The sequence below is a fragment of the Leptonychotes weddellii genome, chromosome 3 (assembly GCF_054177405.1).
Source record: "Leptonychotes weddellii isolate Sample4059 chromosome 3, ASM5417740v2, whole genome shotgun sequence".
Taxonomy (NCBI): domain Eukaryota; kingdom Metazoa; phylum Chordata; class Mammalia; order Carnivora; family Phocidae; genus Leptonychotes; species Leptonychotes weddellii.
The window spans coordinates 105,640,240-105,653,600 of NC_138371.1; the positions used below are offsets into that span (position 1 = coordinate 105,640,240).

The window sequence follows — 13,361 nt, forward strand, 5'->3', positions numbered from 1 at the left end:
TTTTGCCTAGGGAAAAAGATTTTTAACCACTGGTCCAGAAAATAACATTATTTCTAAGTGCATTTTATGTTTCAGAGTATTTAAAATACCAATAGGGAAAGATTTTTCAAGAACACTATATACCTATAGGTATGTGTTAGCTCATGGGGAGAAATAAAAAGCATCTCAAATTTGATCTTATGGAAAACTAACAATTTTCTTCCTATGTACATACAATTTCTAGACTCTTAAAAAGGCTAATTTAAAAAAATTATAAAAGAGGGCCTCAAGCCTTTGAAACTTTGGTACATAACTAATTTTTAACCAAGAAAGGACACCCTTATTTCACAGTCTTACACGTTGGGAAGATGACTTTACCTTCTACCAAGAAAATTTTCTTTCATGCTACAATAAGACATTTTAAAATTACTGCCACAGAAATTTAAGCAAGGGCACAATTTTGCAACTTCTGGAAGATGTCAATACCCAAATTCTGAATATCTTCAGTTTCTACATGTGTGATTAAGGGTAAATCAAGTAGTATTTAAGAAATCATAAAATCTTGTCAGTAGTCTGACTACTATAGTCTCCTTTACCTATGAGTCCTATTAAAATATAATTTTTTATAATTAAGTTTTAACAACAATGTTCTAAAAAAAAAGCTGACTGAATTGAATTAGTAGAATATCCAAATCATAAGTAAGGCAAGGATATAATACCAAAGATACAAAAAAGAGTTAGAAATTAAAATTCAGAACACTATGAAAACAAAACATTAAATGTGCACCACACTGTGCTCTATGTTAATAATTGCCACATGACGTGCATTTTGTAGATAATGCTGTCTAGTATCCTCGTGTGAAACTAGCAATTTATAAAACTATACCCACCTTCAGGAAAAATATCTAATACTAATGTATAACTAAAAAACCGAGAAAACATCCACCATACATATAACATGCAATTAACACACCAGTCATGCTTAACTGAAAAAACATAAGGGAAAGTAAAGGAGAGAGAAAATGAAGTTAAGACACAATTCTAGGTACCCAGAGGGATTCAATCTGAAGTCCTGATTTCTATTTAGTTTGTATTTAAGCCTTTAGCTTTTCACCCTAAAGTAGAAATGTTAACACAGAAAAGTCTTCACATCTTAGGTTAGAAAGCCATTGAAATGATAAAGCACCTCCAATAGTATTGGCAAAATAATTTTTATAGCATTTTAATAAATGACTGTGTTTTTGTTGCCCTAGCCTCGAAAATCATCAGCACTGTCAAAAGAGGTCAACTTGACAGTACTGAAAGTGTTCCTGGAGACAGAAATGTTTTATCTAAAGTATGATTAGACATGATTATTTCAGAAATAACTCTTCTAAGAGTAGTTTTTGCTTTACTATCAATCTGTTCAAAATAAAAAACATCAACACACTGAATCACTCTTTAAAGACTGCACTATGTTTTTTGTTTATATTTATTCGCATGTTTATGTTCAGTCCTACCCCTGAGAGAGATTTTTGACCCAGATGAAAACAGGATATTATAGACTACTTCAACGTTTACTTAGCCAAGAAATCTCAGCCCCGAACGCTTTTGTCAACTGGGAGCTCACCACATTTGACCAGACTCCTTCGGAGTCGCAGCCGGCTGACCCTGGGCATCGAAGGCCATCAGCACAGCAACAGCTCTTTACACTTTTCTTCTACAGAAAGGGGCAGTGGCAGCTTTGATGGATGATGAGTTCTAACTACACTCCACTGTGTAGAGCTAGCCAAATCTCTTTGTAAATACACATGTGACAGAGTGGAAGTCCATTCAGTGGTAAGCTACAGATGAGTCAAATCTTCCAAGAAACAGAAAGATGGGAAGAGAAAGGAACCAAGGAAGGAAAGGAAAGTGCATGTCTACCCGCCAAGCACTCCATCTGGCACTGGGCAGGTCTAGCGGCAGCACCACGAGCGCTGTGGGGGTCCAGCGGAAACGTCCACTCTAACGTGGAGCCTGCCAATGTGATTCAAAAATCCACTGGTGGCCAAAGTTCTTCTCAAGAAGTCCACATTGGCATTCTGCCTTCCTAGTGTCCCTAGTGTTCATCTAGAAAAGGAGATGCCACGAGACAACAGGAGAGGTCACTGCCTTTACCCAGAGTGTCCCCAGGGCATATGATAAGTATGCAGCCTACTCCTACCACCATTTTGTTTTCCTCTTTGATTATACACCTTAAAAATATAGGATATATTAAGGTTTAAAAATATATAGTAAAAATAGCTGTGGATGACAAGCCACTTACAAGCTAGAAACCAAATTTAATATTAATAGGAATCATCAATATAACAATGACTTGGGTTCTCAATTAATTTGAGTATGGGTACAGCTTACTTCAAAGAACTGACCAACTCCAAAAATAATATTTACCATAAAAACAATTCCTGTAAAGCAAATCTTGCATCCTCTTGTTTTCCAAGTGAAACATGAACTGAGGGGAAATAATACCAGCTGAGTCAAAATATTTTTATTTTTTAAAAAAAGTCAATAAAACGACACTGTAGGCACAGTAAGAACAATGAGCCGATTGTTCCGAGTGAAAGCTGTGTTAGCCACTTTACTTTCCTCGGTGTGCCAAGCAGAGGGTCGCTCTGCCATTCCCAGCTGCACCACGGTAAGCCAGACGCCACTGGGGCTATCAGAAAGCCTCCTCCCTTCATGGTCACGGATCCCAGAACAGGGTCCCCTCTACACTTTCTAATCTCAGCATTTGTGGGTATCATATAAGAGAGGTGCATTCATTCACACTTTTCCACTAAAAACCACAGCTTAAAATACAAATTTCAGCAGAATTCTTTGAGACCAAATGTTCTATGAAATGTTTTCAAATCATTTAAATATGGTTTTATTGTGGTATGTACAACCACCACCTATATGCCTATATTGGTATAGTTTCCTCTCTCCTTTAATAGTTATCAGCACCAGAAAAAAAAAAGTTAACATTAATCTCTAGCTACTTCAGTAAATGAAAAAACAAGATTCAAAGAATCAAATGAACAAAAACATCAGGCTACAAATAAACACAACATTTAGTCAGTTACCATACCTGAATATCCCCAGAGAAGTTGTTGTGCTAGAATATAATTAAATCCGATCTTAGAAAAAGCCAGAATTGTCAGAATTTCACATGATGGCTACAATAATTATTCTACATCTTAAGATAGCACTGTCTATGGAATCTTACACATCATTATGTAAAAAGAAAAGCCATAAACAAAACTCCAAATATAGCAGAATATAAACTTAAGATTGAAAAATGTATTTCAATGCAAACTAAATCTAAACTACATACTGGGTGGGAAATCTTAGTTCAGAAAGAAAGCAAAGAAGAAAGGAATATGAATTTTGTATGTATAAATTACATTTCAACAGCATAAATAAAGTCATTTGGTAAGTTCCCAATGCGCTTTTTGTACAGATGATTATCACATGATATTCAGATATTCCAGATAAGAATTAAGAAAGGGAAGGGCGCCTGGGTGGCTCAGTCGGTTAGGCATCTGAGTCTTGATTTCAGCTCAGGTCATGATCTCAGGGTCATGAGATTGAGCCCCGCGTCGGGCCCCGTGCTGGGTGTGGAGCCTGCTTGAAATTCTCTCTCTCCCCTCCTTCCACCCTTCCCCCTGCCTCTTAAAAAAAAAAAAAAGAATTAAGAAAGGGAAGATATCTAATTTACAGAGTAAATCACTCAATAAATTGGAGTATATCTACAAAGTAAGTACACAATTTTTGGAGTATCTCCATAAAGTAAGTATAATTCGGACTCTGATAAAGAAAGGGAGGTTTTCTCATATATTTCCACTGCTTGTTTATGGTAACCACCAATAATTTCAAACATCAAAGAATCCTCCATGGCCATCTAACCCCTCCTCTGCCTGAAGCAAGCCATTTCTTTGCTCAAGTACACCTCCACAGCTCTGTGCGATGTTTGTATATTTGGGTACCTTAGGCTACACTTAGCAGCTAACACAGAGCCCACGCTCTTACCAAAGGAATTTTTTTTTTTTAAAGATTTTATTTATTCATTTGACAGAGACAGATACAGCGAGAGAGGGAACACAAGCAGGGGGAGTGGGAAAGGGAGAAGCAGGCTTCCCGCAGAGCGAGGACCCCGATGTGGGGCTCGATCCCAGGACCCTGGAATCATGATCTGAGCCTAAGGCAGACGCTTAACGACTGAGCCACCCAGGCGCCCCTTTACCAAAGGAATTTAAGCTCTTCTAATCTGAACATCCTTCCAATTACTTTAGAGGCATTCTGTCAGTCAATATTGACTGAGGACTAGAGACAGAGAAATAAACAAGAGACATGACCTCAGACCATGTCTTATAGTCTAATGGGAAAGGTGGGTGTTAGACAAATTATTACAAATGATGAAACAGGTACATGGGTGGGGCACAAGTGCTACGGGGAGCTCCGTGTGCCATGAGGACACATCGGCCATGAAGGGGCACGAGAGCGAGATGGGGGGCAAAGGAAACCATGTACACCACACCGAAGGGAGGAAAAGAACAGGCCATCTCCCAAATATGAGAAGGATCAAGGGAGACAATAAAAGAGATTATTAATAATAATCACAATAATAGCAAATACTGATATATCCTTTCCATGTACTGGATTCCAGGCATCTTCCTAACACCCAGAAATGGAGCCACATAATGATGGGCCTCATAAGAAACGTTAAGAATTTTGGCCTTTGTTCAAAGGAAAAAGGGGAAGCCTTTGAAAGATCTTCAGATAAGAAGTGGGAAAAAATTTAGAAAGATAATCATAGCAGTACTGTTGCTGTGTTAACTAGAGAGGCAAGGATGGATGTGGGAAGACTTTCAAAATTATTCCCGTATTCCAGGTGGACATAATGGCCACCTGAAGGAAGGTGAGGGTGCGGTTGGGAGACTTCCTAAGACAGGGCCCTTCTGTCCAACAGGTAGCTGTGAAAGGAGTAACCCAGAACATCCTCATGGCACAAATCTTGCACCAAAATCTTTGGAATATTGCCCATCTATATACCCGAGGTTGGCACCTGAAATTGCTACTTCTTCTGAAGATTTCTACATACACCCATGAGATTGTCTCTGCAATGGATACCGTAAATCATCACAAAGCAGTGTCAATGTGGACAGGTGAATGTGCCGTCCCTCCAGCCGTGATGTTTGCGGTCTTTCCCCAGAAGGTCGCAGACAGAACACGCCAGCTCCCCTGTGAGGTCTCCCCAACCTGCCCCCCCTCCTCATACTGACTCTATTCTCAGTATTTGACACAGGATGCATCCCACTAAATGGCAGTATTATTTACATTGCTGTCCCCACTGGACCGTGAGCTCCTTCACTTTTATCCTTCACATTATCTCCACCTAGCACAATGCCTGGTATATAGGGGACATTCAGAAAAATGTTTACTGGGAGTCTTTGGTGATGAAACAGAGCAAGGCGTGAGGCCATATGTAATAAGTAAATATTAAAAATATTTCAAATATAAATAGGATCTTGGTGCTAACCTATCAGACACTCTACCGTTGTCTGATTTAACTGTTTTTTCTAATTATTTCCTCCAAAACCCATGTACCCTCTCTTCTAACTATTCCCCAAATTCTGATAGTCTTAGCATTTACTCAAGTTTAACTTAACTGTCAAATAACTCAAAGGAAGAGGACAATATACACTCAATTATCTCACAATTATGGACAGCAAGTAAGAGGACAGAAGATACTCATCTGAAAAGTTAACAGTAAACCACAGGCCCAATCCCAGGGATTTATTTGCCTTTCCATCTTTGTGCCCCTGTCCCCCGCAAAACCATCCCCAGTCCAGCATGTGGAAGCATGAACATGTCCAACCAGACTTGCCAAGCAGGCACTGGAAATACAAGAACAAAATAAGAGATGGCCCCTGCTCTCAAGGATTTTACAGTCTAGCAGAGTAAAATTATGACCACGATAAGGCAGAGAGGACTGAATGCACTATGTACTGAGCTCCCTGAGCAGAGCAGAGGCATCCACCTCAGAGGTGCAGGGCAGGGGTGGGTGTGGGGCAGCCCATGTGAAAGGCAACCTCTTGGGAGGACACGTGTGGGCTGAAGCGTAAAGGATGACTACAAGTCAGAGGGGCAAAGTGGAGGATGGAGAGAGTGTTCTAAGCAAAAGGAACACCATGTATAAAAATGCAGACATGACAAAACTTTCATTCAGGTTAAAAACAATTACCACACACCCACCTTGAAGCAGTTCCCATGCTACATGGTGGTGACAAGTGTCTCTGCTCTCATGAGGTGGATGGAGTGGTACGTTTATCAATCTACAAGTGCTTGGGATGGCGAGAACAGGAGGGGGACACTGAATGAACCAAAGCCAACGACATGGTGAGTTCACAATCACAGAAAGCCCTGTCGCCCACAGGAATAACACCAGGGCCAACCTGAAAGAATCAGTGTCCGCTGAGAATGCCGAGCAGGGTGAAGAGTGAGCACTGGAGCGAGCGAATCTGTGAGGAGGGACCCACGCGACGACGGAGGCAGCACGGGAAGAGAGAGCCTAACCCAGAGAGCCGGGAAGCAGGGAAAACAGATTTAAGGAGAGGACGAGGACTCAAGTCGCAAGAATGTTGATTTCGAGACACTTACAGTACTCCAAGTGCAAAATGATATTAGCGGCCATTTCGTCAGTGTCCTTATGCGCCTGGTATCGTGTTGAACCATACATATTACGTATGCATCACGGGATCAACAAAGTAACGACCACTGTGAGTAACACGACATCGCTTTTCGATAACCTGCCCTGCTGCAATACTGCAAAACTGGATAAAACTCAATTAGAAAGTTGTGACTGCCTGCCATCCTTGACTCAACCCTTACTCTCGTTTCTTTAACCTTGTAATAAAGCAATCTTGCACTGGATATCATTGAATCTTGAGGGCCTCAGACAGACTCTCACAGAAGGATGTTACTGTATTACCTGGTTACTGATTGGGAAACACAGGCTCAGAGAGGCTGGCTAATTTGTCCAGAGTCACACAATGGAGGAGTCGGGTGTGAGCCCAGATCTGCATGACTACAAAGTCCCAGGCATGCAACCACTACACCACACTGCCCCTCTTAACACTGGGGTGGCAACGGAAGATGGGGCGGTCTTTCCACAGGCATGGCGGCGGGTGCCTGGGCTGGGTGGGGATACTCAAAGAAAGTGAAAGCGAAATGGAAGAGGTGAGTGAGAGCTCCTACACTAGCCCACATTCGGGGATAAACTCAGGAATAGGAATTCACAAATAATTCTGGGAAGCAGGCAAAGAGGCATAAGGACACCAAAAAAGAATGGTGTCATAAAAGCCAAGGCATTCAGAAAGGGCATGAGCAACAGAATCTAAACTTCAGAGAGATCAGATAAAGGCAACAACAAAAGTCCACTGGATTTAAGTCATTAATTGATGACCTCAGCCAGGCAATTTTATTGGAAATCTAGCAGAAGCAAAGGTTCATTTGCAGTGATAATAGATAAGGAGGAAGAGGTACAGACCATAAGCATATCCTACTCTTTCTAGAAGCTGGACCAGGACAGAATGCAAGAAAGGGAATCGAAGTCAAGTTTGTTCTGTTTTCCCCAAAAAAGGGAAAGTTTGAAACAATGTTTAAAGCTAACAGTGAAGGGGCAGTGGAGGCAAACAGTGAAAATACAAGCAGTTACTTAATATTTAGCTCAGGATTCTAAATGGGATACAAGTAAAACTATCAAATAATAAGACAGATTTTACCCGAGCAATGAAATTAGAGAAGTACCCACTGTAAAGAAAAAAACCTCATGTTTCAATTCTAGGCAGCAGTATTTTCAAAACTGGGCAATCGGTTGTTACTGATAATCAGTAAACAGAAGTCCACAGCACTCTATGTCAGCAAAACAGCCACATAATCATTATTTAGAGCAAAAAAAGATAAAATAATAAATAAAAAATCAAATGTTGTTTATGTGTGATGTTCCCTACCATATGAAGGGAGCTCCACAAATAGCACATGGGCTCTGTTCTCCCACACTCACTAATGCCCTCCGTCTGCCCCACGCCACCAGAACGTGGAATAGCATATCTGATCGGTCACTTCAGAAAAGAACCTGCATGATGCCAAGAAGCCGTCAGGGGTGGCTCCTCCACACTGTGCTGGGCAACAGCAGAAGCAAGCCGCCTGCCATCAGCCATGATCTCCAACACCAGAATTATCAGGACGTCAGGGAGTGATCTGTGACGTTTATCTGCTGGACTCCTCTCTGGGCATCTCTTCGCCGACTCAGCTCTCAGAAAAGCAAAGCAAGGGCATCACTTACTGCGTCCTCATCAGCCTCCACATCATAATGCTCCCAAAACATTAAAACTGTTCAAGGCAACAAACAAATATCAAAAAGTAATTTTTGCCTGGAACTAAGATGCCCAGGAGGCAGTTACCCATCACCATATGGCCAAATAAAATATTGAAAAGGCCAGAGGTCAGGATTACTAAATAATCATGAGAATGGTAGCCTAAACTTAAACTGATATAAAGAAAAGTGACCCTGAAGACAATTTCTGGGAGAACCGAGCTACACATTATGGGTGACAAACAAAAACAGTCAACTTGATCCATCTCGTGTTAGTCCAGAGAAAATTAACCCAGAACCAGAGACAAAACAGTGCTTATGGTATAATCCCAAAATAACAAATCAGAATCCACAGATGAGAAAATGAAAAGACACACAAAGTGGGAAGACTCAACTTTATAAAAATGTCAAATCACCTAAGTAGATGTATAAGTTTAACTCATTCTAAAAATATAACAAAAGGTACCCCCATCCACCTGAGACTAGACAAACAAGTTGTGGTCATACCCTGAGAAGAAGGTATCTGAAAAGTTCTGAGTAAAAGCAGTATTATTCTGTTGGACTTGTACCCCCTGCACCTGATTTGGTTCTGAATAACTTGAATAACTGGGCTGATTTCCAAATCCATATCCACCTGAGAAACTACTGGCCATTAACAAAAACATTCTCTTCAAAAGAAAGCAATACATCACACAATGAGAAAGAAGGATCTACAATCAGACAACCTGGATGGATAAGAGTAAGTCAAAGAAACACACAGCACACACTGCATGATTCCGCTTCCAGAAAGCACAATAACTAGCTGAGCTCATCTGTGCTACTAAATGCCAGGATCACGGTGTGAGTGGATAGGACTGGAGAAGGCCTGAGATGGTGTCTGGGTGTGGAAAATCTTCTGGGTTTTGACCTAGGTGTGTTCTGTTTGTAAAATTTCATTGAGCCTACATTTATGATATGTGTACTTTTCTGTATGTGCATTATATTACAATGTGAAGTTTTTATACAAGACTATAATACAGATTTTGAAAAATAAGGATTTCTAAAATTCTGGAGCACAGAACAGCAGAGTTATAGGAATCCGAGTTTAGACTCCCAAAAAGGCTACTTTGAAGACCATTCCCAACTAGGTGAATCATCTAAATAGTGGAAAGATCAATGTCCACTTCCTGGCTCACAGTTACAGATCCATACGGTAACAGCACTGCAGACTCTTCTTCCTTTTGTCCCACCTGGGCTCATCCTTAGTTCGCCTCCCCCATTCCAACTCTTTTCACTTTTATTTAAATGAATAAAGATGTATAATGAATAGCAACTTTTCCTTTAGTCATTATCCTTCAAAAGAAAACAGCATATGCTATAAAAGACACACCACAAAAAATATACCTTTATAACCTTAACCGATGGGAAAAATCCAGAATTTTCCAGGCCCGTACTTAACTTAGAGTTCAGACAATGGTTTTATAAGGGAAAGGATGCTCGCAAAAGTTGAAAGATACCATTAAGACCCATGCTGGTTTTCCCCCCCAGACCACTCTGTCTTTTCCTAAAAAGAATTCTCAATAAAGGACACCCATCCTTTGCCATGACCTCAAGAGTCCCCTTTCCTGACACTGCCCTCAGTCTGCAATCCCTGGAGCGGAGCCAGCACAGCCACACGGACCTCTGGAGTACTGGGTGGTGTGGGTGACACAACAAGGCTGGCAGGTGCAAGCCCTGAGCTCCAGGCACACAGGAGCTTCTGACTCGTCCTTCCTCTGTGCGATCCAACCAACAACAGCTGTGCTCACTACTAAAAGGGGTACAAGATATGAGACTGGGGTTCACGTGAGAAAGGAAATGGGAAAGCATTAAAAAGCTGTGCAAGGGACACTTGGGTGGCTCAGTCGGTTAAGCCTCTGCTTTCGGTCAGGTCATGATCCCAGGGTCCTGGGATCGAGTCCCACATCAGACTCCTTGCTCAGCGGGGAGCCTGCTTTTCCCTCTGCCTGCCATTCCCCCTGCTTGTGCTCTCTCGCTCTCTCTGACAAATAAATAAAATCTTTAAAAAAAAAAAAAAAAAAAATCTGTGTAAGAAATTACCCTAAATGTACACCACCCTACTGTGACAGGAGAGGTTTTGAAATAAAGTATCACCTTTGGATTCTTTTAGATGTCCGAATCTAGCACTGAAATGCCTTAAAATAAAATAATTACATTAGGTTGAACCATCTGAAATTGTTGACTTATAGGTCTAGAATGGATAACTCTTGGCAATTTCATATTGGTTTAACTTCACAGAAAACTTATAAAAACTATTATTTTTATCAATAGGTTTATTTAAAAAAAGAAAAAACAACTAAGCAACTATAATACCTCGGGTTTGGGCAGCTTCCTTTAAAGCAGCTATAAGGTGAGGCTTCAAGCTATCCAAAATGAACCTTCCTTCAAGACCTGGGAAAAGGGACCTAAAAAGTGAAAGTAACACAGCAATTACAACCTTCTAACAATTCTAAAATAAAGAAATTCAATTACGTAACTTCAAATCAGTTAAATGTACTATTTTCCATAAATTATAATGCATGTACCAAATCACACTGCAATACTTTTTGATCGAATATTATCTAGACTTCACTTTAAAACATGGTGGCATCATGCACCATATCCAAGTTCACAATAGTCTAAACATCTTAGAATGAAATTAACTTTATTTTCTGAGATGTCATACACAACCTCAGTTATAAAGAGTTCCTTGGGCGCCTGGGTGGCTCAGTTGGTTAAGCGGCTGCCTTCGGCTCAGGTCATGATCCTGGAGTCCCGGGATCGAGTCCCGCATCGGGCTCCCTGCTCAGCAGGGAGTCTGCTTCTCCCTCTGGCCCTCCCCCCTCTCATGCTCTCTCTATCTCATTCTCTCTCTCAAATAAATAAATAAAAAATCTTCAAAAAAAAAAAAAAAGAGTTCCTTAATGTACTATTCTCTCTCATTAAATTCAATTTCATCAACATAATTCATTATCGACTCCATCTTACTTCATTATTAGCGCTTTAGAACCATTGTTTTCAGTGTCCTGTTATGGGGATTTTCAAGAGAAACACCTGTTTGATAACTTTTTGGCTGATCGACATCTGAATGCACTTTCACTTTAGAATGTAAAAATATACCCTTTCGTATCTTAAAGTATTTCTACAGAAGTCTTCCTGACTATAAATCTACCCTGATGGTGACTGACAGATCTCACAATAAAGGATTCCGGACGTGCATGGGGGAGGGGGGAGGAAACAAGCACAGCAGAAGCGTGAGCTCTACCTTGGATAGTCTTCTGAGGTAATATAAATAACATCTTGATCTGATACAGATGAGGAGAAGGGCACAAAATTTCCATTTTGTAAAGGTAGCAGCTCCAACCCCAGCAGTTCACTGTAGGCTTGGTCAGAAAGCACGAATTCCAGGAGGTGAAGCTTGCCTTGGGCATCGCCCGGGTGTGCAGACTTCCTCAGCACCTGCCGCACCCACGCGGGCGTCACCTTCCTCACAGGCTTGGCGCTGGAGGCAGCGAGCTGAACGGCAGCAGCGAGATTGGCCGGCACCTTAACAATCTGCTTCCCTGAGCTCTGGAGGTAGTCGAGCACGGTTTTTGTGTATTCCAAACTTTCGTCCAGTTCTGAGAAGTAGGCCTGCTCCAACTTGACCCAGTGGTTGCTAATGGAATACAGGACCGCGTTCTGGAACAGCTCGTTGAACAGAGGCTCCAACACGGGCCGCCAGTGCACCTTGACTTTGCTTGCGTCGGGCCAAAGCTTATAGATGATGTCAACTGACAAGGGAAAATCGGAGCTCCTTTCTGTCTCCAGACGTTTTATGGAATCTAAGATCAGAGTCGCGTAGGCTTTAGGGACGACGTTCACAACAAGAAATTCATTCCACAAGGCTGCCGGGTCTCTCCACTGGTCCAGCTCTCGCCACTTTATGCTTCTGCGATTGTCAGTCAGGCCAAAGAACCCGCTGATGTGAACCGGGAGGCCTGTTTTGCTCTCCTCACCCGGCGGCAAAGGAAGAAAGCAGAAGGCTTTTCCTGGGAAATCAGCTGTTGCTCCTTTTTCTTCATCATCTCTCGATAAAGACATGGCTATTCCAATGATTGGGACAAATTTCAGTTCATCAGCTAAAGAATCAAGTTTACCACTAATCCCTCGCCCACCCACACTGTTACACACCAGCCAAGATGTTTTTTGTGCGTCCTTAGTACTCTCATCTTCTAAAACTATATTTAAGTGATATGTTACACAGGTTATGCTATTGCTTGGAATCTTTTTACAATAGTTACTTATAGCAGTTTCCAGGATTTTTACAGAATTGGGCCGCTCATGTTTCAGGGCCTTGTTCTCACTGGCAGTTACCCTAAACACCAGTCTGTCGGTTCCATCGGCCTCTCGGATGTGTAAGGAGACATCCTGCACACTTTTCAGGAAGAGCAGCACTGTGTCTGCATCTGCCCTGAAAGATTCAAACAACTCAAGAACCTTCTGCTTGTTGTAGAGGTTACTACTCAGCTGGGAAGGTTGTAGGCGGAGAGGGAAACGGAAAAACGTTCCTGGAAAATTGGCATTTGCAAACGTTTCCTTGGTGCTTCCAAAAATGCCAATAAATGGTGCAAACTGGTCTGAAAGTTCACTAATTTCTTTGCTGTCATCTTTGAGATTCCAACATTGGCCTGATTCATGTGGACCAAAAAGGGTTTGATGAGGATCTAGCATCCCAATCTGGTCACCACTAAATATACAAGGAACATCTGCAAAGAAAAATTCAACAGTCATGATCAACTCTGAAATTTAATGGACAATTATAATTACAATGTACAATTACTATCAAAACAGTGTATGTGGAAAAGCATAAACCATAAAGTGACTCTAACACAGATTTATCTAAAAACAAACTAAATTTAGCTCAAAAATTTAATTCTCTGAACATGAAATCTAATGATTTCTCTTTTGATTCAGTTAAGTACCAGGCAGAGAAACTTTAAGGATT

At 41.3% G+C, this 13,361-nt stretch overlaps 1 protein-coding gene across 2 annotated transcripts in view; it reads right to left on the minus strand.

The window, feature by feature from the left end:
- SACS (sacsin molecular chaperone) overlaps positions 1-13,361 on the minus strand; it is a 47,781-nt gene that overhangs the window by 13,791 nt on the left and 20,629 nt on the right. For both annotated transcript variants that reach the window (XM_081814728.1, XM_081814729.1), the window contains 2 exons: positions 11,640-13,122; positions 10,709-10,800 (listed from right to left, as the gene is read on the minus strand). In XM_081814728.1, coding sequence (XP_081670854.1) covers positions 10,709-10,800; positions 11,640-13,122 — 1,575 coding nt within the window. The remainder of the gene's footprint in view (positions 1-10,708; positions 10,801-11,639; positions 13,123-13,361) is intronic.